The sequence below is a fragment of the Hyperoodon ampullatus genome, assembly GCF_949752795.1.
Source record: "Hyperoodon ampullatus genome assembly, chromosome: 3".
In the NCBI taxonomy this organism is placed as follows: domain Eukaryota; kingdom Metazoa; phylum Chordata; class Mammalia; order Artiodactyla; family Ziphiidae; genus Hyperoodon; species Hyperoodon ampullatus.
In genome coordinates this window covers 20,902,659-20,926,383 of record NC_136916.1, presented here as the reverse complement: position 1 = coordinate 20,926,383, position 23,725 = coordinate 20,902,659, and the positions used below count along the sequence as shown (strand labels likewise).

At 45.0% G+C, this 23,725-nt stretch overlaps 1 protein-coding gene across 16 annotated transcripts in view; it reads left to right on the top strand.

The window, feature by feature from the left end:
- CELF2 (CUGBP Elav-like family member 2) overlaps positions 1–23,725 on the top strand; it is a gene marked incomplete at its 5' end in the record, with an annotated part of 523,117 nt that overhangs the window by 352,203 nt on the left and 147,189 nt on the right. For 15 of the 16 annotated variants that reach the window (XM_079700766.1, XM_079700760.1, XM_079700752.1 and 12 more), the window contains one exon: positions 2,905–3,101. In XM_079700766.1, the coding sequence (XP_079556892.1) occupies positions 2,905–3,101 (197 nt within the window). The remainder of the gene's footprint in view (positions 1–2,904; positions 3,102–23,725) is intronic. The other variant, XM_079700765.1, reaches the window with a different exon arrangement.

Here is a 23,725-nt window from a genome sequence, read left to right as displayed (position 1 = left end):
TGCATCTGGAAAATAATACTTTCTCATAGAGCTGTTATAAGGATTAGAAATAATGTATGTAGAGCATCTAGCATGGTATCTGGCATATAAGTGCTCGCTGAAAGATGCCTATTATTATTATTATTACTTAGGATATGAATTGTGTTTGAGTCCATACTATGAAAAAATTTGGATTGAAAAGTAGTCTTGTGATGGTCACTCATTTCTAGTGCATCACAAGTGCACAGAAAAGATGAACAGCGGAAACAGCTAACACTTATTAGGCACTTACCCGGGGCCACGTCCTGTACTAAGCACATGACTATATGAGGTGGAGTCCGTTTGTTACCATTTTACAGATGAAGAGTCTGAGGCCCAGGGTGGCACAGTTAGGAAGTGGTAGTGCCAGGATTCAGACCCTGAGCCCCAACACTCCTCTGCCTCAGGGTACAAGAGATCTAAAGGCACCTGTAAAGGATGGCTGGTGGGGGACAGGGATTATAAACACATACTCATCAACATAAAGACCAAAGGGCGTAAACCCTCTTTGTAGCGTCCCTTACTTTTTGCCCCTCGGTGAGTGTGTATTTTTTGAGAAAGTAAAAATGGCCCCTCATTTGGAGACCCATGAATGCTTGCTCTAGGTATTCAGACCAGTGTGCTGCTGCCTGACCCCTCAGTTGTCTTAACCGTGCTTTGTGCAGATGAGATGCAGGAGCCCCATTTTTTGAACTTCCGTTCTCTGTTAGCTGGGACCTGTGGCAACGCCTTCCTCTTTTCGTTCTAGCTGCTTGTCAACAGCGGTAACCACAAGCCCTTCCTGTCCCAGAAATAAGTCTTGCCACACTGTCAGCGAGCTGTGAATGCTACATTCCGTTCTGCGTGGGCCTTTGCCACCTCCGCCCTGCCCGAGCAGGGCTCCACGGGTTAAAGTGTTTATTGAATTCCCAGGGGGCGATTTGAAAAGCAGTAGAGGTGCACAGGAACGAGATTAAATGCTCGCACTCTAATCTAAGCAGGCATTGCATTACACCTAAATCGTTGAAGGAAGATTTTGTGCTCAACATTGTATTCAGCAGAACATTTTTTATAACAATAAGGTTGATTAGAGAAAGCTCTGAAAGTGCTTCAAGTTAGTCTGATTGTTTATCTCAAGGATTAAAAAACAGAGTGGTAAATTGGGGGATAAGAAGTAGAAATTGAAGCCAGGACCTAGTGAAGAGTATTTGCCATCATTTTCCTCTCGGGATTAAATTGAATTCAGGATTTCTCCTTTCCATAGGTTTTATTGTTTGTTTGTTTGTTTGTTAGCCATCAGTGTCTTCCCCCCACCAAGGGCTCAGGACTAGCCTAGTTTCACAGCAAATTTAAGGTACTCTGATGGGTTTTGATTGAAATAAGGAAGCGTACTTAAGATCTTTGAAAACCCTCTTACTGTTACCCTGAGGCTACAGTGAAGTGACCATTTGCAGTGGAGTTTTAGTCCATGTGGCCCTTTCTTTCTGCCTTCTGGGCTGGAGGCTAGGGGTTGAGGGACAGTCATGGACAAGGCTCTGTAGGTTCTTCGTCTGCTGAGTTTAAGTGCATTTTACCGTATTTTCACAGGCTGGGAATCAAGAGCACAGTACTGCAGATGAATGCTGCTTAGGGCATTCAGCCTTTCGCTGGGCAGAGTAGGTGGGTTTAGGGTGCATTGGGGGGGGTATGCGGGGGAGACAGAGGGTATGTGGTTTTGCTTTACTGTATACTGCAGCTCAAACGGGGTGGGGGCAGAATCCAAGTAAAACATAAACACTTTCATCATCCTTCTACATGATGGTGACTGGAACTGCACGTTCTAAACAAGCATTGTCTCTTTCAAATAAGGGTTTTGGGAAACAGCATTAAGGAGGATTGATACGTAAAAGCTTATGGTCTTGCTCTTTGTATCGGCCCCGAATATTTACTGAAGCTAGGAGAAGAAAAGGCAGACTTTCCTCTTTTCTCTCCCAAACGTATGGTTGTTTAGAACTCAAGTGCAACATCTGGATGTCAGATATACAGAGGGCAATTTACGGAGTGTGAAAGATTTGAAATATTCAGTGTCCTTTAGCGGGAACTCAACTTTCTGGGACTGGTTTTTTTTTTTTCCTCCCGGCACAAAGCAGGCAATTCTGAGATCGCCTTTGCCTCTCTGAATTAAACCCTTTGTGCCCGGGTCCCATAAACAACGTGCTTTTTAAATGGGAGCCCCCTCCCCGCCCGGGCCCTTTTCTCCAGCGTGGGCAGCCAATCGGCTGCACCCAGCCGCATTGCTGGAGCACTTTCCCTTCTGAGCAGCAACAACATACTAATTTGATGCACACATGGATGCCTCGCGCGCTCTGCAAATTCATCACCAGCATCTTGCATTAGTCATCTGACGGACTGCCTGAGTGTTTCATTTTCTTTTCATGTGACTTTATTATTACCACCTCTCTCCTCTCTTCCAAAGACCTCCCAAAAGGGGTGGAAGGGTGGGAAAGCCAGCAGAAATCCAGCCCCGCCTTTCTTTCCACGCGAGAGCCAGTGTGGGGGCTGATAACGCTGTGGATGCTTTTTGATGGCAGCCTAGCCAAGCGAGACCTGCTCTTAACTTGCAGCTGCTTCCCGAGCCGGGTTTCAAGATGTCCACGCCCCGGGTGACAGCCGGCAGGGCGCCGCCCGGGGTCGGGCGGCGATACTGAACAGCAGCCTGCAGTGAGAGCTCTCACCGCTGCCGCTGAGGAGCAACCTAATGGTGCCTGTGCTTTGTTTTAGTTCATCACGTTTCCACGACTCATTAGGCACTTTGCCCCGTGCTCCTCTTCCTCCTCCTTCCGCATCCCCGCCCCCACCCCCGATTTTCTGTCTTCCTGTCCCTCACCCTGCAGCCCTAACTCTGGCTCCCGCTTCCCTTTTTGACAGTAACGGCACAGCCAACAAGATGAACGGCGCTTTGGATCACTCAGACCAACCAGACCCAGATGCCATTAAGATGTTTGTCGGACAGATCCCCCGGTCCTGGTCGGAAAAGGAGCTGAAAGAACTTTTTGAGCCTTACGGAGCTGTCTACCAGATCAACGTCCTCCGGGACCGGAGTCAGAACCCTCCCCAGAGTAAAGGTACAGATAGTGGGGCGCGCGCGCGCGGTCAGGGGCGCGCAGGGCGCCTGGGCGTCCCGGGAATCGCGGGAGGGAGGAGGGCGAGGGAGAGCCTCCCGCTACCCCTGTGCCCCGCGGCCAGCCGGCCTCCTCCCCGTGACCCCCCGCCCGCCTGATTCCCGGACAGGTGGACCAGATGGCCTGGGATGCGGGGAGGGAGAAACGGAGCGGGGGCGGCGTGGCCGCGCCTCCGTCCGGGCGCGTGATTCCTCCCTGAGGTCACTTTCTAGGCAGTGGCTTGCCTCTCTGAGGAACAGAGCTCTTTCTACCCCTACCTTTCTGTTACTGCCCATGTAATTACAGCTGCATTTCACTTTTCCGTAAGCTGTGGGGACCTTGAAGTACCTTATAAACAGTGATAATCACTGGTGTAAGGAATAAAGGGTACCCTTTTAGGAGGGACATTAATTCTTGGGGTCTAAATGGAGATCATTAAGTGAAGTGTGCCTTTGGGGGCGGGAAGTAACACCCTAGTGGCCTGAAATAGTTAGCACACCTTCAAAAATGCCTCTGGTTTACGCCCTTAGCAGTGGTAAGATTCACGTGTACAATCTGGTGGCTTTGACTGCCTCCATTTTAAGATGAGAGTGATTCTGCAGGGGTGGGTACAGTTATTAAAATAGAGGCCGGAAACCTCTGTCCAGGTTGAAGCTTCTGGGTATTGGAGTCACCTTTTGTAAGCCCTTTGTAGACTTAAGTTAAGATATCTCCTCTGCTGCTACCATTTGGTCTCTGTCCATGTTTTAACCTCGCTTTAGTAATTTTGTTCTTTTTCTGGTCTTGATCTCTTGGTTTCCGTACCCAGGGCTCCTCCATCTCTTTGTGGGTCTCACAGTTGCTGTTTCTCTGCCCCTTGGTATTTCTGTCTGGCCTGTTATTTTATTTCTCTGTTGCCTCTCACAAGAGCCTCCTGCAAGCTCATTGTTTGGCTTGTACACACACTTCAGTTGAGCATATGAACATCAGCCCATACTACTCTCTGAGCCTCTTCTTCACTGTCAAGGTGAGGGGCTAGGACTCAGTCATTGTTAAAACTCTGATGTTCTCTGACTCTGAGAAACGTTGGTCCATTTCTTGTTGCCTGTAGTTACTGAGGTCTGATAGGAGTTTTGGGAACCTTTTAAGAAATTTTAAAACTCCTAGATCCTATCTGTTTTATGAAGGTGAACAGACATGCCTGTGTTTATAGGACTCTCCTTTTCTATCTCAAAACCTATCATGTAACACCAAGAGTGTTTTCAAAAGAAGATATTTAAGAATTTTGTCATCACATACTTGACTGTCCCATAATTTAAAAAATGGAAAATTCGATATTTAAAAATCAAGAGGATTAAAAACATCACAAATTAGGGCAATGCTGGGACTCTTTATTGATCATATTCCTTAACTCTTTACCTACGTGTTTCCCAAATGGAGAAGACTAGAATTGGTTTTAATACTTTCACCGTATCCAAAGGCAGTATAATGAATGGGCTGAAGCTCAGGACTTAGCAAAGAAGAGCCTTCCCACCATCTAGCATGGCACCCACAGAACACTAGGCCAGAGGCAGTAAACCAGTGCTTGAGAGCAGTAACCACAGTTCATCCTTGACTAGGAAAACGTGCCTGCAAATTTCAGTTTATTCAGCATTTTTCAAAATGACTTCTGACATAATGATCAAAGCTTATTTATCGTTACGATGCCTTGTTACGTGCATTTTAGCTTTTGATTACACGTGTCCTACTTTAGCCCAAAGGACCTTTCTCTAAGTCAAGTAAATGCTTATGCCTGGCCTCGTTCTTCTACCATTTGCTCTCTTTTCCCCAGTGTTCCTCTGGTCAGTCTCTTTACCAGGCCGTATTTGTGACTCTGTATTTTAACTCCATTCACTAGGTCTTACATCTAACTTCATTTAAACAGTTTGCATCAGCTCAGAGTCTTGGAGGGAAAGGGAGGCCTTGTGAGGGAGTTTACTTTTTTTGAGCCCATGCTGTGTACCAGGCTCTATGTTAGGAGCATTGCATAGTTATCTCATTTAATTCTTACTGGAATTCTGAAAGTAGATGGTATTAGTATCGTTTTGCAGATGAGAAAACTGAGGATCACAAAAAGTTAAGAGATATAGTTCAGTTCACCCAGCTAGTAAGCAGCAGAGTAGAAGTTTGAGCCCAGTTCATCTGTCTTCATGGGCTACTCCATCTCGCCTCTCAGGGAGATGAGACCAAAACCTGCCTTGGTCTGCTTTATTTCAGGGTTGGGTCAGAGGCCTTCTCCTTTCCCTAAGGGTTCCCCAAGTGAAAGGAAGGAATTTCACCCTCCAAGAACAGGGTTGATTTGGCTTCTGTCTTTGTCCTTAGTTTTTATACCCCTGGCTCAAGATTGTACATCTCTCCAACTCATGGTATCATGGGATGGAAGTTACAGATGAAATCATTCAAATCTTACCATTGGAAATATAGGTCAATTCCCATTACTGTGAACTCCAAGTCTCACATCAAATATTGCTTGAAGTACATGGGCTGTCAGCCAAAGCTTGAAAGGGTTTTTGTTATACAGACATCTCTGTTGTAACGGTGTTTGTTGTGATGGGATTTGTGCTGTATAATGACATTCCTCTCGGAGGATTACAGCCCTTAGACGGTTACGTGTAGAGATCAAACACCACCACTTTCCTTTACACTGAGACCTATGCGTGCCATACATTATTTGCCTGTTCATAGATTAGATACAACCCCACGTTTACGTTAGTTCTAACTATCAACAGAGTAAAATTATCCTGTTTTCCCAGGGCTGATGTCAGAGCCTCAGAAATTAGAAATTTGGAGGCTCTCTCTAAACATGGTTTAAATTATCTAAGGCTTTTAGGATGGCCTTGATTCGTTGCCTTACTGACATCAGCGATTCCAAGGAAAGAGAAAATCAGGCTGTTACCTAATCCAGGTGAATTAGGTTTTTCCTGTCACTTTGCATTTGATGTTCTGTTTAATCTTGAGGCCTAAAAACTTTGCTCTGTTTTTGAAAGTATCCTTTAAGAGTTAGAGTCTAAGCTATCTGCTTCTTCTCTCACATAAATACATGTGTTGATCAAGCAGCCTCAGCAGCTCTGGGGAACCTGGCTCAGTAAACCATCCCACCTCCAAGGACCTAGGGAAAGTGTGTTTTATTTAGTGGTTATTGGTCAAGTCTAGATAGGAATATATACTAATCAAGAGCATGGCTTTTGAAGTCAGCAAGCCTTGATTCAATTTCTAGCTGTACCACTTGCTACATGTTGGCCTTGGGCACATTACTTAATCTCCCCTGAAAATGGAGACAGTCCTCATAGGGTTGCTGAGATAATGAAATCACGTGCTTTGCACAGAACTGTACTGTGGTAGGAGCTCGCTATTGTGGTGGTGGTGATTACAGTCATTATTATCATCACTGCCCCCAAGAACTTGAAATCTAATAGGGACAATGAGGTAAATATACACACAGGTAACTATAATATAAAAGAACATGAGATAAGAGTAAGCAAGAAAGAGATGAGCATATTTGAACTCTGGAGGTTCAGGGGAGGAATGAATAACTTGCAACTATGGAGATAGGAAAAAAATGGCATTTTTACCAAGTCTTGAACAAAAAAAAAAAATACGATTTCAGTAAGTAAAGACAAGTAGACACACTGGCCTGTTTCTGGTGTGGAGGTGAGAACATGCAGGGCGGGTTCTGGGAACTCTGAGTTCTCCCAGAGTTCAGAGGAAATGTGAAATATAGGAAGTGAAGGAAGTGGGGAAGATGAGGAGGCTTAGAAATGAAGACTGGGGCCAGTTCCTTTAAGACTTACTTCTCAGGCTAAAATATTCGAGTTTTATTTCTTAGACAGCAGAGGGTCTGTGAAGGTATTTCAGCAACAGGGAAGGTGGCCAGGAGCCTGGTGTCACATGTCAGGGAATCTGTGGAGCCTGGACAGGATGCTGTCATGGCAATGGAGAGGGAGGAACCAGGTGACACAGACATGACCATGGTGAGAGGAAGGGGACTTAATAACTCCATTGGGGCAGTGACAACTGGGAGCTTTGGGCCTAACTGGGAGGACTGGGGAAGCAGTCAGCAGGTGGGAGTGGACAGGGAGAGGGGTGGTCAGTTCAGTTTCGATCGCTCTGAGTCTGAGGTGCCTCAGAAGAGTCAAGCAGGATGCAGGCCAAGGAAAGCCATCAGATTTGATGATTGGAGGACCTGGGAGCATTTCAGAAGGATGGGGAAGGTCGGGAGAGGGATCGTGTAGGTTTCTGTGCTGGGCTATGAGTGGATACTGCTCTCTCTGGGAAGTCAGAGCATGAAAGGAAAGAGATCTTAGATGCAGTGCTTTTTTTTTTTGAGCCAAAGGTAAGAAGATGGAGCAAAAAAAGATAGTGCAAGTGCAAGGAAGGTGAAGCTCAGGATCCTTGAAGGGATGAAAGGAGTGGCTGAAGAGCACATGTCAACGGATGGAAGGATGCTTCATTCGAGACAGTGGGGCCTTTAGCAGGAAGTAACACCAGAGTGAGTCTCGGTCTAATGAGGGAGGTAGACACTCGGTCACAGATGCCCTTGGACTTCTCAGGAGGCAGTCTGTTTCTGAGAAGTCTGGGTGAAATCAAAGACGTAAGAAAAATGGTGTAAAATGACTGTTTTAGAAAATCCAGTAGGGGAGAGAACAAGGGGATTATTGAACAGGAGGGTGCAGTTACCCCTATGTTGTGTCGATTTTCAGCGGGCCCTGGCGGTGTGGTTCTCTGTCCGTCAGCGAGTGAGCAGGGAATGTCGGGCTGGAGATGAACAAGAGAAATGTGGCTGAAGATCAGGAAGGGTATTCAGTGTGTCAGAATGTTCACTGAAGCTGGTAAAGACGGAGGGTAAAGACGGGTCTTCTGGAGAAGGAAGGGTTGGGGGCTGGAGGTGGTGAACGAGGCACAGTGGAAGGGGTGGCGGGTACGGGGATGGGGTCCAGTGACACCAAACTCAAAACCTCTAGGCAGTAGATAAATTGTGTACCTTGGATCATCACTCTTGAGGTTTCCATTTTAATCAAAATTATACCTCAGGATCCCAGCACCCTGAAAAAACCTACCCTTTCATGAATGCTAGTTATACTTTTCTAAGTTTGAACGCTTAGGTATTATTATTCTGATTTTACTGGAAGGAACTCTGCGGAGCCTGTGCTGAGTGACCAGAATAGTCATTTGACATTTGAGATGGGAGGTAGAAGCAGACCCTCGACCCTAACCAGTGCCTTGCCCATCACATTTTTACTGTCTCTCTTGGGTGATTTCTCAGCCAAAAGAGAACTAGGAAGGGGAAGTGGCTTGTGTCGACTAGCGCTCCGTGCCACAGGCCTGAAGAACAGAACTTCCTTTTTTCTTGAAATGTGCTTGGGGGCTGTGGCCTAACCGCCGTGCAGCTGCAGCGCTTCCAGCGCCTCGAGTCCAGAGTGGGTGGAACAAAAATCACATTCACAGCTCCTCGGGGAAGGGTGATTACCTTTAAGTTTCAAAGGAGCAGCTTTTGCCCTTTCATCTCCTGGCTGGGCAGCCTGCAGTTGGGGTGACGCCAGGGACAGCCCTGGACGGCGGTTTGCCTTTGGGTGATTTCATCCTGCCCTCCTCCCTCCACCCGCCTGAGGTGATGACAGAATATGAGTCGCTTCTTTTCTTCCCAGTGCCCTCACTCCAGCCTTCAGGAATTCATTCACAAAAAGCTAAGCTCAACCTCCTCCATTCCCAGTTCAGCACGACGGCAAAGTTGTCCTGGAGGGTGAGATGCGATGACCAGGGGACGAACAGGGGAGGCGAAGAGGAGGAAAATAAGGGCGAAAAGCACCCAAGTTAATTGTCCTTATTTCAGAATCTGACAGGACAGCCCTCTGGGCTCTGGCAGCGTGAGAGCAGGCCCTGGAGTCGGGGGACCGATAGCTGGTGTTTATTATCACAGATGAGTCTGGAGAACCAGCCTCGATCTCTGTGTCTTTGCAGTATTGATAATACCTACCTCCGAACTGTCATACATGCTCAGTGAAAGGACAAAGGTGGATGCTGCTGGTAGAGTCCAAGGAGAGCTGATAATCTTACAACCTTGATGATTCTTCACAGTGTGAAAGGCTTGTAAAGAGCACCTCCGACCTTCTTATTCAAGGAAGGATATTGGGGGCGGGTGGGGGGCGGGGGTGGGAGTGGAGAGAAGCTCATTTTTGTGTTTCTTGCCTTTGCTTTCTTCCCTTGAGTACTAGAAATGCACTTGGAGCCAGTTTATTTAAGCGCTGTCCTCTTGAAATCAGTAATTGAGAAAGAATTCGGAACACAGGAAGATGAACCAATTTTACATTTTTAACACACACAAGTCAGGGATAGGATTTCTGCCCTAAATTTCTTGCATACTAGGGTGGCTGCCCGAGATTGTCTGGGACAGCCCGAGTTATGTTCGTGCTGCCTCAGGGGCCCACAGGAAGGATGCTTTCACCCTGAATTAATTTTTTTTTAATTTTTAGTTATTTTATTTATTTATTTTTGGCTGCATTGGGTCTTCATTGCTGCATGCGGGCTTTCTCTAGTTGCGGCGAGTGGGGGCCACTCTTCAGTGCGTTGCGAGGGCTTCTCATTGTGGTGGCTTCTCTTGTTGCGGAACACGGGCTCCAGGCATGCGGGCTTCAGTAGTTGTGGCTCGCGGGCTCCAGAGCACAGGCTCAGCAGTTGGTGGCACACGGGCTTAGTTGCTCCATGGCATGTGGGTTCTTCCCAGACCAGGGCTCAAACCCGTGTCCTCCACACTGGCAGGCGGACTCATAGCCACTGCACCACCGGGGAAGCCCCTGAATTAATTTTATGTTAACAGAAACCGCTGTGTAACGTATTGTGACATCCTTTTATCCTTTCATTGTTGGCTGACCGAGATCTCGCAGGATAAACCTAAAATGCAGTCAGAGGCTTTATACTCATGAAAGCAGGGATCCTTGTCACACCCTTGGGAGAGGTGGATTCATCAGTTATAGCGTAGGGTTATATTTTTAAAAATTAACAACTCAAGTTTTTGAAATGGAGTTTTAAATTATTTCGGCTTATGCAGGCCACACCCATGGAACTGATTGAGGTGAATGTGAGAGAAATGTCAAGTGAGCCTTGATTAAGTTATAGTGAGAAGGAATCCCTTTAAACACCCCATACTCTGTGCTGAGAGATTGGGCTGTGCTTGTCTAGCTCAGCCTGAATTTCTGTTACTTAAAGGGCGGCATCTACCCTAGCAGGTGGTATCTGTCCTGGGTAGATTTTGGTCCTTACATCTCTGGAGGGAAAAAAAGAGGAAGAAAGGGCAGGAGAGCGATTCAGAGGAGACACAGAGCAAGCCGGTATCAAAGAAGAAATGAAATTAACCTAAGGTTGCTTCTAACCAGTTTGTTTTCTTCTCTGTCTGGGGCGTCAGCTGGTCCCCAATCATCTTGTCCCCAGTAGGTTTGCATTTCTGGAATTAAAGTGGCAAAAGAATAAAGAAAAAAACAGGCTCTGGACAAAAGGAGAATGGGCTTTTGGGGTAGAAACTTGCCATGAACAGTAAATCCAGGGTTTCATGCCTTCTGTTTGTTTGAATCCCTGCAACACATATTAGAGGTGGACTGAAAAAGCCAAGTCTAGGTGATATCACAACTCCCATTTCCCACGGACGCATTGATAGTTTGCCTGCCTGGAGGTCTTACTTGCCTTTTTATTTGCACCCAATGAGATTTCTCCACATTAGAGATGCTCCACCATCTGTTACGCAGTTGTACCGTTCTGCATCACCATACTGTGGGTTGTTATGAAATGTCTTTGGAAATGAGAAGTCCAGTTTCCTAGCCAGAAACGGAAGTGCTCCCTCTGGGGTAATGCTGCTAGGTACTCTGCAGTACGTATGCATTGCCTGGGAGTGGCCTTAGCATGACTCTCTTCTCACTTTCGCTCCAAGGACACCAGGTAGTCGGGCCATCAGGTTGAAAGGGTGACTTTCTTCCTTCTTCAATCTTGGCTTCTAATTAAAATTTACAATCAGCTATACTCATGTTATACTTTAGAAGTGTTCAGAAATGCTAACATTAAAAATATAAATAAAATCATTACATACCTTATGAACCATTAGCTTCATAGATAATCCATTATCTTTAATAATTCCAACCATGGTAAAATGTGCCATGCGGGCGGTTAGCACAGTTAGCTCCTTTTTTTTTAATCTTATGTTCGTAGATTCTTAAAAGACTGAAGTTTCACCTTGGACCTACGGCCCCAAATGCTACCAAGATTTGGGCATGAGATTTTTATTCCTTGTCCAATTTCACTGGTCCTGAAACAGTCCATGCTCATGTTTTCCTATCTGATATTGGCTAGCCCAAACCTCTTATTGGAACAGCTCTCCTTCCCTTTGGACCTAAGTACGTGTGATGGAAAAAGGAACACGGGGAAAAAAGGCCTGTGTGGAATGATGGATTATGATCATGTGGATTTCACAAGCTCCCTTTTCACTGAGTCACACAGACAAACACATAGGTGGCAGGTTTGCTGTTAATGGAAAAAGGAGTTATTTGGCTGAACAGGGGCAGGTTATAATGGTGAAAACTAATGGGTCCAGGAGAATCGGGATGGCAATTTAAAAGCCACAGAAATTGATATTAGGATCAATATTTTTTCACTCTGTATGTAAATGACTGAGAACGATGTCCCCGATATAGTATCCACGTCCTGCCATCAATTCAGATTAGAGAAACCCAACTGGAGAAATATACTTCGGGCAGTGATCAGTTGGAAGAATAAAGGAATATAATTTCCCCCTTTCTATTAGAGGATCATAAATTGGAATTAGAGAAGTGAATCAAGAGAGTGAAAGAGAATATCCACCCATCACCCTCTTGAAGTGACCCAGAATCTGATGGTTATAAAACGTTTTGGGGTGTGTTAGACGTTTGTAGGACAAGTTCACAACCTACATGTGGATGGAGACCTGTCTCTTCAAAAGCGTCTTCAGCATCCTCTGTGCTGTTTCATGGTCTCTTGCCAGCCAGGTCTTGTTGCCTTCTTTTCAGTTTTAGGTGAAAAAAAAAAAAAAAGCCCCACAAACTCCCTTTAGTTTAATGGAAACCACATCACAGATGTAGGGAGAGACCTGATCATGGGGGGGGGGAGGGGTGTAAGACGCAAGGCTTCCGACAAGTTAATGGTCACAAGAAGGCGCCCAAACGCGAAACATTCCAAACGCAGGTGCCAGATACCAAGTTTTAAGGAACAGGCAATTCACCACTTTTCACAGAGAACTTCTTCGCTCCTATATAGGCCACAGTGCCTCATGTGAGGAAATGTTACTGAAGTTCCACCAAGAAGATGGACGCCTTCCAGAGGCAGAGCGGCACGAATCACAAAGGTCCTGGAAGGTGCGCCCATCTGGAAAGGTCCTGGAGGTTAACTTGAAAGACCTGAGAGCGCGGAGTCACAAGAATGAAAAGAGAGAAAGGCTGGAGCCAAACATAAAAGGAGAGATTGTGCTCTCCAAAAGAAAAAAAGAAAGTTAGAAGAGAATATGATTGAAGCTTGGAAGATGCTAAAGTGCGGAGTGAGGCTATATATAGATAAGCTCTTTCAATTAATGCTAAACCCCAGGATTCTGGGGCTTAGACTTAAAATGTTGGCACGGCAGGCCAAGTGTAGAGTCGGAGCCAAACTTTTACACGGAAGAGGTGGTGAACTTAGAGAAAAGGATGGAAGTTATGGAGAGGGTGGGGGGCAGCTGCTTACGGCGGTCCCCCCCCAGGAGTGGCCCTCAGGCTGGCGCTCCCCTGGGGCTTCATGCCTCCCTCTTTTGTAATGGGGATATTTGGACCTTAGGGTAACCTTGAAAGCCCCAGGTCCCATTTAAAGTGGAATTTAACCTCGAATAGAAAAGATGAAAGACGTGGCCCAGAAAACTAGCCACGTGTTTACCAAAGGACCTGTTACATGGCAATAAATGTTCATCGGCACCTACTGTGTGCAAGGCCTTGTGTTTAGTGCTGAGAACATAGAGATGAACAGGCCATGTTCTGGGCACCACAAGGAGAGAAAGCATTGAATGTCATTAAAGGGAGGACTGCCCAAGTCGTTTAGAAACGTCCAGCCAGCCTGGGGTCGTCAGTGTCCACTTGGTGTGCGTGTGTGTTGTCTCTTTCGGAGCAGACGCCCAGGAGGCCTCGTGAGCAGAGGATCCTGTGCCGTTCGTATAACAAAAGTGAAGTGAGGCTTCCCTGGTGGCGCAGTGGTTGAGAGTCCGCCTGCCGATGCAGGGGACATGGGTTGGGGCCCGGTCTGGGAAGATCCCACATGCCGTGGAGCGGCTGGGCCTGTGAGCCATAGCCGCTGAGCCTGTGTGTCCGGAGCCTGTGCTCTGCAACGGGAGAGGCCGCAGCAGTGAGAGGCCCGCGTACCGCAAAAAAAAAAAAAAAAAAAGTGAAGTGAGAGTTTTGGGGGACCCCAAGGTCATGCGATGGTAGAAGTCTGAGGGTTTTCCTTTCAGTAGTGCACCTCCCCAATGGGCCCTTTCTCTTCAGTTTTAGTCTTCCTTCTTCTTTCTTCTCCCTATAGGGAGCTGAGGGCGAGATTAGCCTAAGTTTTACTCAGTCAGCTTTTCTGAGGGTTCTCTGTTAAATCCAAGGGCATGCAGTTTGCAGCTTCCTGTTGGCATAACTGAGTCAGTGGTCATGCAGCAGCTGGTCCTTGCTGTCCCCCTCAGTGTCACACTGTTTGGTGCCAGGTCCTGAAGACACAGCTGGCCCCTACCTGACGGAACTGTTCAGTACATCCAGTTGACACGAATGAGCGACCGATAGCCTGACCCCTCATGGGAGGTGTGTGTGTACATGTGTCCTGTGTACAACACACACACACGTATGTTTTGAACTTTGTGGTAACTCGAAGTTTATTTCTTTGAACACCGTTTCTTCAACTGTACGTGTATTGCCTGTGAGGTAGACTTCTGAGGAATAAATTATTTATAAAATATTGGCTGTAAATCGCGTCGGGCAGTGCCTGGTGTAGGCTGGGGACTGAGTGAAGCATGTAGGTAGTGTATAGTAGGTGTGGGAGAAGACAAAGATGAGAAAAGAGCACAGTACCAGGCTCTTGATTTTGTTAAACCTGTGTCTAATAGGAAGGGCTGTTTTAAACCTTCTGATGCTTCTTTCTCACTGAGTTTGCTGGAAAATACTATACACAATTTACACCTGCATTATGTGGGGAAAAAGAAGGACATGACAGCATGAGACAGGGGATGGGTAGTCAGTAAAAACCAATGATCTCTGGTAAAAGAGGGTAAAATTCGGTAAAACAAATATTTGCAACTTAGTCCGATTTTAGAGGGTCTCCTACCGATTCTAAACCTATATAGTTATTCAGAATTCTGGATCCTAACATGCCCGGTCTTGAGGACAGCAGACTCTTTCAGAATAATTCTATGTCTGATTATCTTGCTTTGGCCCTGATCCCCACGGACGTTCTATAGTAACTACAGGCCTCACGTCATAACTGCTCAGTACATTGGGCTGTGTTTAATATCGTACTAGGCTTTCTGTTTGGGGGTTTTCAGGTTTGGTTCGGTTTTGTCTTTGGCACTCAGACCTTGCCGTATGATTGGTTCAAATTTGATGTTGCATCTAAACTACCATCAATAGGATGTTACTTTTGAGCTATTTTCAAACATTTATCCCAGTGCCTTCACTCTTTTTTACGCAGCCTGTCTTGTTTCCAGCGGCACTCAGTTTTGAAGATGGTTGATTGGCATTAGAGGGGCATTTTGTGACCAAAAGTGGAATAAAGTTGCCTGATTTTCATGGCAGGAATCTCTAGGCATCCTGGACTAACCATCCTCCAGGAGGTCATTTTCACACAGGGGCTAGTTCTTAACCCACCCCCACCCACTACCCAGAATCACCACGTGTTTCAGAAGCCTGTAAAGGGTAGCTCATTTTGCACATGACCCTTAATTACCATTAAGGTAATTATTAGAAGAGTCACCACTTTGAGAAGGAAATAGGTGTATTAGCTAACGTGAGCTTTCATGCACGTTAACACCTCTCTCTAAAAAAATTATATTCCTGGGGCTTCCCTGGTGGCGTAGTGGTTGCGAGTCCGCCTGCCGATGCAGGGGACATGGGTTTGTGCCCCGGTCTGGGAAGATCCCACATGCCGCGGAGCGGCTGGGCCCGTGAGCCACGGCCGCTGAGTCTGCGCGTCCAGAGCCTGTGCTCTGCAACGGGAGAGGCCACAACAGTGAGAGGCCCGTGCACCGCAAAAAAAAAAAAAAAAAAAACAATTATATTCCTAAGGCATGTCTTATGTGGGACCTACATTCTGTTGAGTAGAGAAGTATAGTAGTAATGGGTACCAATGCTGAACAGGTTTTCCTAGCATGTTATATAGTTCATGCAACCTAATCCAAGATGTCAGGCTCTTATTTTTCACTTTCTGTGTTGCTGCTTAAAGGTTCTCTACATCAGGTTGGTTGATGTTAGTTTAGTTGTTGGGTGTTTGGTTTTTGCCGGTTGATGTTTGTGTGTATGAATTTTTTAAAAAGAATTCCTGGTTACTAAAGAGAGGATGTGAGCAGAACTGTTTGCATGAGTTATGAAAAAGCATTGCTTAATTTATTCACTCTGCTGCTGTGCTGGGGAAGCACTTCCGTTAGGCTGGGAGGAAACAGACCAACTTCATTTTGCTCTTGAGACAGAATCAAGTCCCTGAGCGGCCGAACAGCAAGTAGGGCTTTTGTTGCTTTAATCCTCTGACATGTCCATGCGTTGTCCAGGTAGACGGGACCTTTGGAGGGTAAAGGACCATTGATCTTGCCCTTATTTTAGCATCAGCCACAACTTGTTCATTTGGAGCGAGAATGCTAGTCAGTCCCAGGAAGGTTGAGGAGGACTGTTCTCAGCATCCTCTGCCCCAGACATAGTCCCTAATTCACACTGTAACCAAAGCTGAGGAGACAGTATGGCGGGGACTGTGATCTCTGCCAGCCCCTGACTGAAGTCAGCATGTCCTGGGGCTGGTCTTAGAAGACAGCCACCATGTGGCTGCATAAGACAAAACCCAGTTTGGAAAAACGTTGCTTCCCAGTAGGATAAATGAGACGGCATCTGAGGCGGGGGTCGAGGTGTGTTGTGAGGGGCTCGACGGAGCCATAAACAAGAATACACCTCTCAGAGCCACTGCCATTCTCCCTGTCCCCTGTGCCACCCAGGAAGCAACCTGGTTCAGCAAAACAGGAAGATGCAATTCCCATGCCCCATCCACTCTCCTCTTGGCCAAGCAGGCTGCTGAGTGTGATGCTCTCTTTGTGGAGGGGCCACCTGTCTAATGGGAACTGGATTGTGACCACCAGTTCATTTGACAGAGGCCGCCACACAGCTGCCAGATGGTGACAGTCCTTAGCTGTTTTGCAAGTCCAATGTGGGTCACATTCCCCTCTGGAGGTAGACAACGGATGGTTCCCTCCACCCAGCCCACGTGCTTGCAAAAGGCCGGGCTTCCAAGAGCCAAGGCTTTGCTCTCATCTCTTTGAAGGTAGAAAAAGACTTAAGGAAATGTAATGAATAAAGACACTTTTTTTTAATCGGCTTGCTGGGTTTTCTTCTCTTCCTAATTGTTCTCTAATCTGTACTTAGGAGCACGGTGTTGAAGTGGGACATGTCAGGCTTTTACGCCACAGATTAAACTCCCAGGCAAATAAAATTGTGACAGCTTAAGAGGCAGGGAAGAGTCTCTGGCCACTGGCAGAGTTTGATTATCCAACCTGGACTCAGGAGTAGTCGGAGGGCCTGCATGTAGCTTCAGGATGCCCTGCACGCAGCTTCAGGATGCCCTGCCGGGACGGCTCAGCAGATAGGAGGAGGACCTGCTGCATCAGCTGAAGAGCTGCACGAGGACATGTACAACTACTGGTTAGACGGTCCTAGCAACACAAAATTCTGTGTCGACCCATAGCCCATCACGTGTTTGCAATGAAAACGCTATATTTTTAGAACACTTCAAAGTGAGGAAACCGTTAAAGCCCTATCACATCCTCGCCTTGCCCTCCGGCCACTTCCTCTGCACCCCCCAGGAAAATCGCCCCCATTTTCTAGAAGAGGAGCCAGAGACAAAGATTAAGTGCTACTTTGAGCAAAGCTGATGATGCCAGGGAAAATTGCTGATCTCGTCTTAAAAATCTAACACATGCTTTGGGGTTGTTTTTCTAAGGCTTCCACTCCTTTTACCTACACCATGTGGGTTCCATATGACCTTGAATCTAAGCCTTAATATTGCATGTGGAGTTCAAAAGACAACTCGGTCTCCCATTTTCTTTTGTGGCATTCATTCAAATAATAATAGGCATATAATACTGTCTTGTAAAAATCAAAGCTCCAGGCACACTTTGAAAATCTTTTAGAATTTCTAACACTTCTTTTCATAAGTGTCTTTCATGCAACTCGCTGAAACTGCTTGTTAGCAGACTATATCTTTTGTATCTCTGCAATTCCCGTGCCTAGCTCAGTGCCTGGCATGGACTAGGCAATCAAAATTAGCTGTTACCTCTTTTGGGCCCCATGCTGACTTAGCCATTTTTACAGAGTTACTGCTGAGAAGCAGAGAGATGTCATCATGTTTTGAGAGCCTTATGTGCTAGGCAGTGTGCAGTGTACCAGGGATACAAACACAAAAGGCATGGCCCATGTCCATGCGGTACTCAGAGTCTACAGAGGGGTGGGGTGGGTGCACAGGGGCTGTGTGTGTATGTGTGTAGTGGGGAGAGAGCCTATACTATTCTTCCTTTTTTCCCCTAAAAGCTCTCTGACCAATTAAAGTTAAGAACGACAGCAGTGTACAAATAGGGGGAGGGACTTCTGAGTTGTCCGACTCGTATGGCATCCTGCCAGGTACGTGCTCAAAACCAAGCCTTCAGCTAGGAAGGCTTGTCAGGTGTTGGGAAGAGCTGTGCCCACCATCAGCTCTCAGCACTGTTCCAAAACAAGAAACATCCACTCTGTCCCCACTCATCCCCAAGTCATCTCTGTCCACACCCCCAAATTCACAGGGCTTGGGTGTTTCTTAGATGAGGCTATGTTTATTAGTCCATTTATGGTCCTCAGTCGTTTGGGGCCGGAAGGAAAGAAAAGTAGATCAAGTAAATGAAAGCATTTTACAAATTGTCCAACTCCACTTGAATGTAAGATGTGATGCTTAGGTGTGTGTATTAGGTGTGCTTTTCCTGGTTTAGGCTGATCGCCATGGAGTGTTTAGCTGTTGTGTACTCTTTGCCTGCAAAATAAAATGCCACCTTGCAGTCAAACGCTGTGGAATTGGATGGTGGTAGAACAAAAAGACAGCGAGGTGCAGGGGTGAAGAACAGGCCTTGGCCATTGAGTGCCTACGTTCTGACCCCCACACACACCTTTTTTCTTTGTGTCACCTGATGCCTCCATGCCTCAGTTCCCTTGTCTGCAAGATGAATAGGGCTGTTATGCAGGTGCAGTGAGACCATACAGACAGAACACTAACAACAACATCCAGCACGTAGTAAGCTGTTGTCCTTCCCAGTCTACTCCAGATGAGAAAACTGAAGCCCAGAGAGGCTAGGTGAGCATCACAGTCCAACACGGTCTCCCAGCAGCACCTGTGCATGCAGCCTACATTCAAAACAAACTGGCTTTTCAGTAAAGGCAGGATCAGTTCTCAGTAGTATTGACCATAATAGTAACAACAGCTAGTATTTATGCAGAGTACTTGATATGTACCAGCTCCTACACTAAGGGCTTAATACCCAGTATCTTGTTTTAACATATATTCTCCCAACAGTCTTTTGAGGCAAGTACTATTTATTGAGCCCATTTTATAGCAAAGAAACCTAAACTTACAAAACAAACACATATGAATAAGTGGCAGACAGGGAATTGAAACCTAAGTAGTTTGTCTTTGGAGTCCGTGCTCCTAACCATTACCCTGCCCTGCTTCCTGGGTTCCTCCAGCACTCTGGATGTGCTTCTATTCTTGGTACTTACAATTACTAATAATAAATTGTAATTGAAATTACGTTTTTTTCCCCCAAAATGTGTACCCCTCTGGAGTGTGAGTTGACTTTGACAGCTCTGTATGCCTACCACTTGGCAAAGTGTGTCGTATCCAGTGGGTGCTTAATAATGTTTGTTGAATGGTATTGAATTATTTCCTGAACACTCCTTGGATATCGGCTCCCATGCCTTGAGTCCTTCCCATTTCCTCTAACTAGAAGTATTATTTTTTCTTTTCCCAGTTCCGATTGTTCATATTCTGGCCTTTCAGAGTCTAGTGCAAATACCATTCCATCCAAAAAGGCTCCTTCTGGACACCCCATCAAAGAGTAATGTCCACTCCACTGAAATTTGTATGGCATTGTGGCCCCTTGCTTTCTGTGTCATGCTGCAGTAGGGTTTTCACTGGTCTTAACAGAACTTGAAGCTTCTGGAAGTCGGGAGTTATTCAAGTCAACTGGTATACCTCATAGAACTTAATACAGTGCCTTAAAACCGTAATGAACACCGGTTGAGTGAGTGAGTGCAAAACGATCAAGAGAAAGGGACATTTTCCCCACCAGGTGATTCTACCTTTTTTGCTTCTCTTTCTTTTCATGGCACATTGAAATAGAGTGCCCCAGCACATTCCCAGTTTTTTTGTTTTTTTGTGTTTTTTTTTTGCAGTATGTGGGCCTCTCACTGTTGTGGCCTCTCCCGCTGTGGAGCACAGGCTCCGGACGCGCAGGCTCAACGGCCATGGCTCACGGGCCCAGCCGCTCCACGGCATGTGGGATCCTCCCAGACCAGGGCACGAACCCGTGTCCCCTGCATCGGCAGGCGGACTCTCAACCACTGCGCCACCAGGGAAGCCCACATTCCCAGTTTTGAATCAGCTGGTGGGCAGTCTGTGGAGCATGAAAAAATATTGTTTCAACTGGAACAATGGAAGGAAGAGAATCATTTTAGGGTGTCACTGTAGTGTGAAAAGCTTTGACATTTGAAATAAAATAAGGAAGGAGAAAAACAGGTCACTGTGTAGTTGGGGTCTCTTGCCAACAAAGACTTGGGCACGCTCTCCAAGCACGGCGGCGTGCTCACCTGAAACCCCGCCAGACTTACAGATGTTTCCTTTGGCTCTGGTGTGACGAGCCACAGCGAGTTCTCAGGAACAGTTCCATTCTGGCAGGGATGGATGTGACAGGGAGTGGGGCAGCAAGCAGAGGAATGACTTCATAGGTCTCCTCCGTTCCGAGTCTCTTAGATCCTGTGGTGTGCATTGCCATTTCCCTTTGAGTGTTCATACATCACTTTATTCACTTAGTGCCAACACATACACAACCTTTTTATGAGGCTGTGAAAGCTCCACTTAGCTGAGCGCATTTTTGGAACTCTCTGATAAGTTTTACCTCTGGTTGTGATCCTAGAACTTCCCCAAAGGTCACACATAGGTGAATGGAACTCTTCCAGACTTGGGTTTTCTTCCTTCAAGATTATGACACAGAAGAAAATGTATCCACCCAAGGGGAATGAGGGAGGAGTACGAAGTTGAAGAAAGGGTGGAGAGTCCAAAGGCTGTGTTTCTTGCCTCATTTCTACTCCCGGGTTTTAAACTGCCCCTTGGAATGAGATGATCTGGCAGCATACAGCATGTCCAAAATGTGAATTCACCCACTCTTCTTTGGTAATCCGTTGACTATTAATGGTGCCATCTTCCTTCCTCTCAACTGGTCTCCAAATCTTCACCTTCACATCCAAATCTTGTGAATTTGAGTCTTTTGTGTTCTCAGAGCTATTCTCTCCATTCCTACTACCACTACTATTTGTACTGCTTTCTTAGGATATTGCAAGTAACCTCTCAAATGGTCTTTTCTTCTTAACAGCTTTGTTGAGGCACAGTTAATACACAATAAACTTCACACACCGGAAGTGTAAAATTTGATAAGTTTTAACGTAGGTGTACACCTGTGAAACCGTCACCACAAAGTAACAAACATATCCCTCACCCCTAAAAATGTATGCATTTTCCTTAGAAATCCCATCCTCCCTGCCCTGCCCTCCACCACTGATCTGCTTTCTTTGTAACTTTCCATTTCCTACAATTTTATGTAATTGCAGTCATACAGCGTGTGCCTTTTTTGGGAGGATGGGGGGGCCTGGCTTCTTTCACTCTGCATAATTATTTCAAGATTTAATATCACCAGTTCACTTACATCAGTAATGTACTCCTGTTAATTGCTAAGTAGCATTCCTTTGAACGAACATACTGCAGTTTTTCAGTTCTCATGTTCATGGGCATTTGGGTGGTTTCCAGTTTTTGATGATTAACAAATGAAGCTGTTATGAACATTCATGTTACAAGTGTTTGTATGCTTTTGTTTCTCTTGGCTAAACATCTAGGAGTGGAGTGGCTGAATCTAATGGTAGGAGTATATTTAACTTTTTAAGAAACTGCCAAAGTGTTTTCTACAGCAGTTGTACCATTTTACAATCCCACCAGCAGTGTAGGAGTTTCAGTTCCTCCACATCCTCGCCAACACTTGGTGTAATCAGTGTTTCTAATTTTAACCATTCTAATAGGTGTAGTGATGTATGCCATTGTGGTTTTAATTTTCATATAACTAAAGATGCTAAGCATATTTTTATGAGCTTATTTGACACCTGTATATCTTCTTTGAACTGTTTGAATCTTTTCCCAATCTTGAATTGGGCTGTTTCCTTATTGTTGAGTTTTGAGACTACAAGTCCTTTTATCAGATCAATGTTTTGTGCGTATTTGCTGCCAGTCTGTGTCATGTCTTTTCATGTCTTTTCATTCTCTTAATAGTATCTTTTTAAGAGCCAAAGTTTTTCATTTTGATGAAGTGTTATTAATTTGTTCTTTTACTGATTGTGCTCTTGGTTTTGTATCAAGGAAAACCTAACTCACGGTCACCAAAAAAGCGATAGTTTACTTCCTTTCTAATGTAGGCACTTTTTTTTCCCCTTGCCTGCTTGCTCTGGCTAAAATCTCCAGGTCAGAGTTGAATAGAAGTAGTGAGAGTGGACATCACCATCGTGTTCTTGATCTTAGAAGAAAATCATTCTGTCTTTTACCATTAAGTGTGGTGTAAGCTGTAGGTTTTTCATAGATGCCCTTTATCAAGTTGAGAACATTCCGTTCTCTTCCTGTTTTGCTGAAAATGATTATGGAGAATGGATGTTGGGCTTTGTCGGTTGCTTTTTCCACATCTTTCGAGGTGATCATATGGTTTTCTTTTTTAGTTTGTAAATATTGTGAATCACATTGGTTGATTTTCGATGGTAAACCAGCCTTGCATTGCTAGGAGATAAACTCAACTTGATCATAAGGTACTCAACTTGATCATAAGGTACAATCCTTGTGTTCACTGGATTCTGTTTGTTCAAATTTTATTCAGAATGTGTACAACTGTATTCAGAAGGAAGATTGTTTTGTAGTTTTCTTTTAATTTCTTTAGCTGATTTTGGTTTAATGTAATCCTGACCTCATGAGTGAGTTAGAAAGTAATTCCCTCCTCTTCAGTTTCCTGGAAATGTTTGTTAAGTTGTATTATTATTTTCTTAAGTGTTTGGTAGAATCCATCACCTAAGTCATCTGGAGCTCAAGTTTTCTTTGTGAGAAAAAGAAGGTTTTTAAGCACAAATTCATTTTCCTTAGTGTGTGTATAAATCTGTATGTACTAAATATATATATATATATATTTTTTTTTACATATAAATGTACCTACAGGTCTATTTAGGTTGTATATTCTTGAGTTTCTCTCCTTTAGAGAATGTCTGTTTCATCTAAGTTGTCAAATTTATTTGCACAAAGCTGTGTATACTATTCTTTTATCCTTTTACTGTCTGTAGACTCCATAGTGATGTCACCTCTCTCATTTCTGATATTAATAATTGGTGCTTTATCTCTCTTTTTTCTTCATATGCCTGAAAGTGTCTCAGTTTTATTTGTCTTCTCCAAGAAGTAGCTTTGGTTTTATTGATTTTCTTCGTTGCTTTTGTTTTCTCTATATTATTGATTTTCACTGATTTTTATTACTTTTCTTCTATTACCTACTTTGGGTTTAATTTGCTCTCATTTTTCTAGTTTTTAAAGGTGGAAGCTTAGGTCATTGATTTGAAATCTTTCTTTTCTAATGATCGTATTTACTGGTATACAGTTAACCTAAGTACTGCCTTGCCTACATCCCACAAGTTGATATGTTGTGGTTTCATTTTCATTCCATTCAAAATGCTTTCTAATTTCTTTAGATTTCTTCTTTGACCTGTGGTTATTCAAAGTGTGTTATATGGTTTCTAAATATTCGAGAATTTTACAGAGATTGTTCTATTATTGATTTCTAATTTAATTTTATTTTGGTTAGGGAACATAACATACCTTGAATGGCTTGCAGACTTACAAATTTACTGAGACTTGTTTGCCCTATAATATGGCCTATCTTGGTGAATATTCCCTGTGCACTTGAAAAGAATATGTATAATGTTGTTCTTGGACCGAGTGTTCTACAAATGTCAGTTTGGTTGATGGTGTTGTTCAGAAGTACCCTTACTGATTTT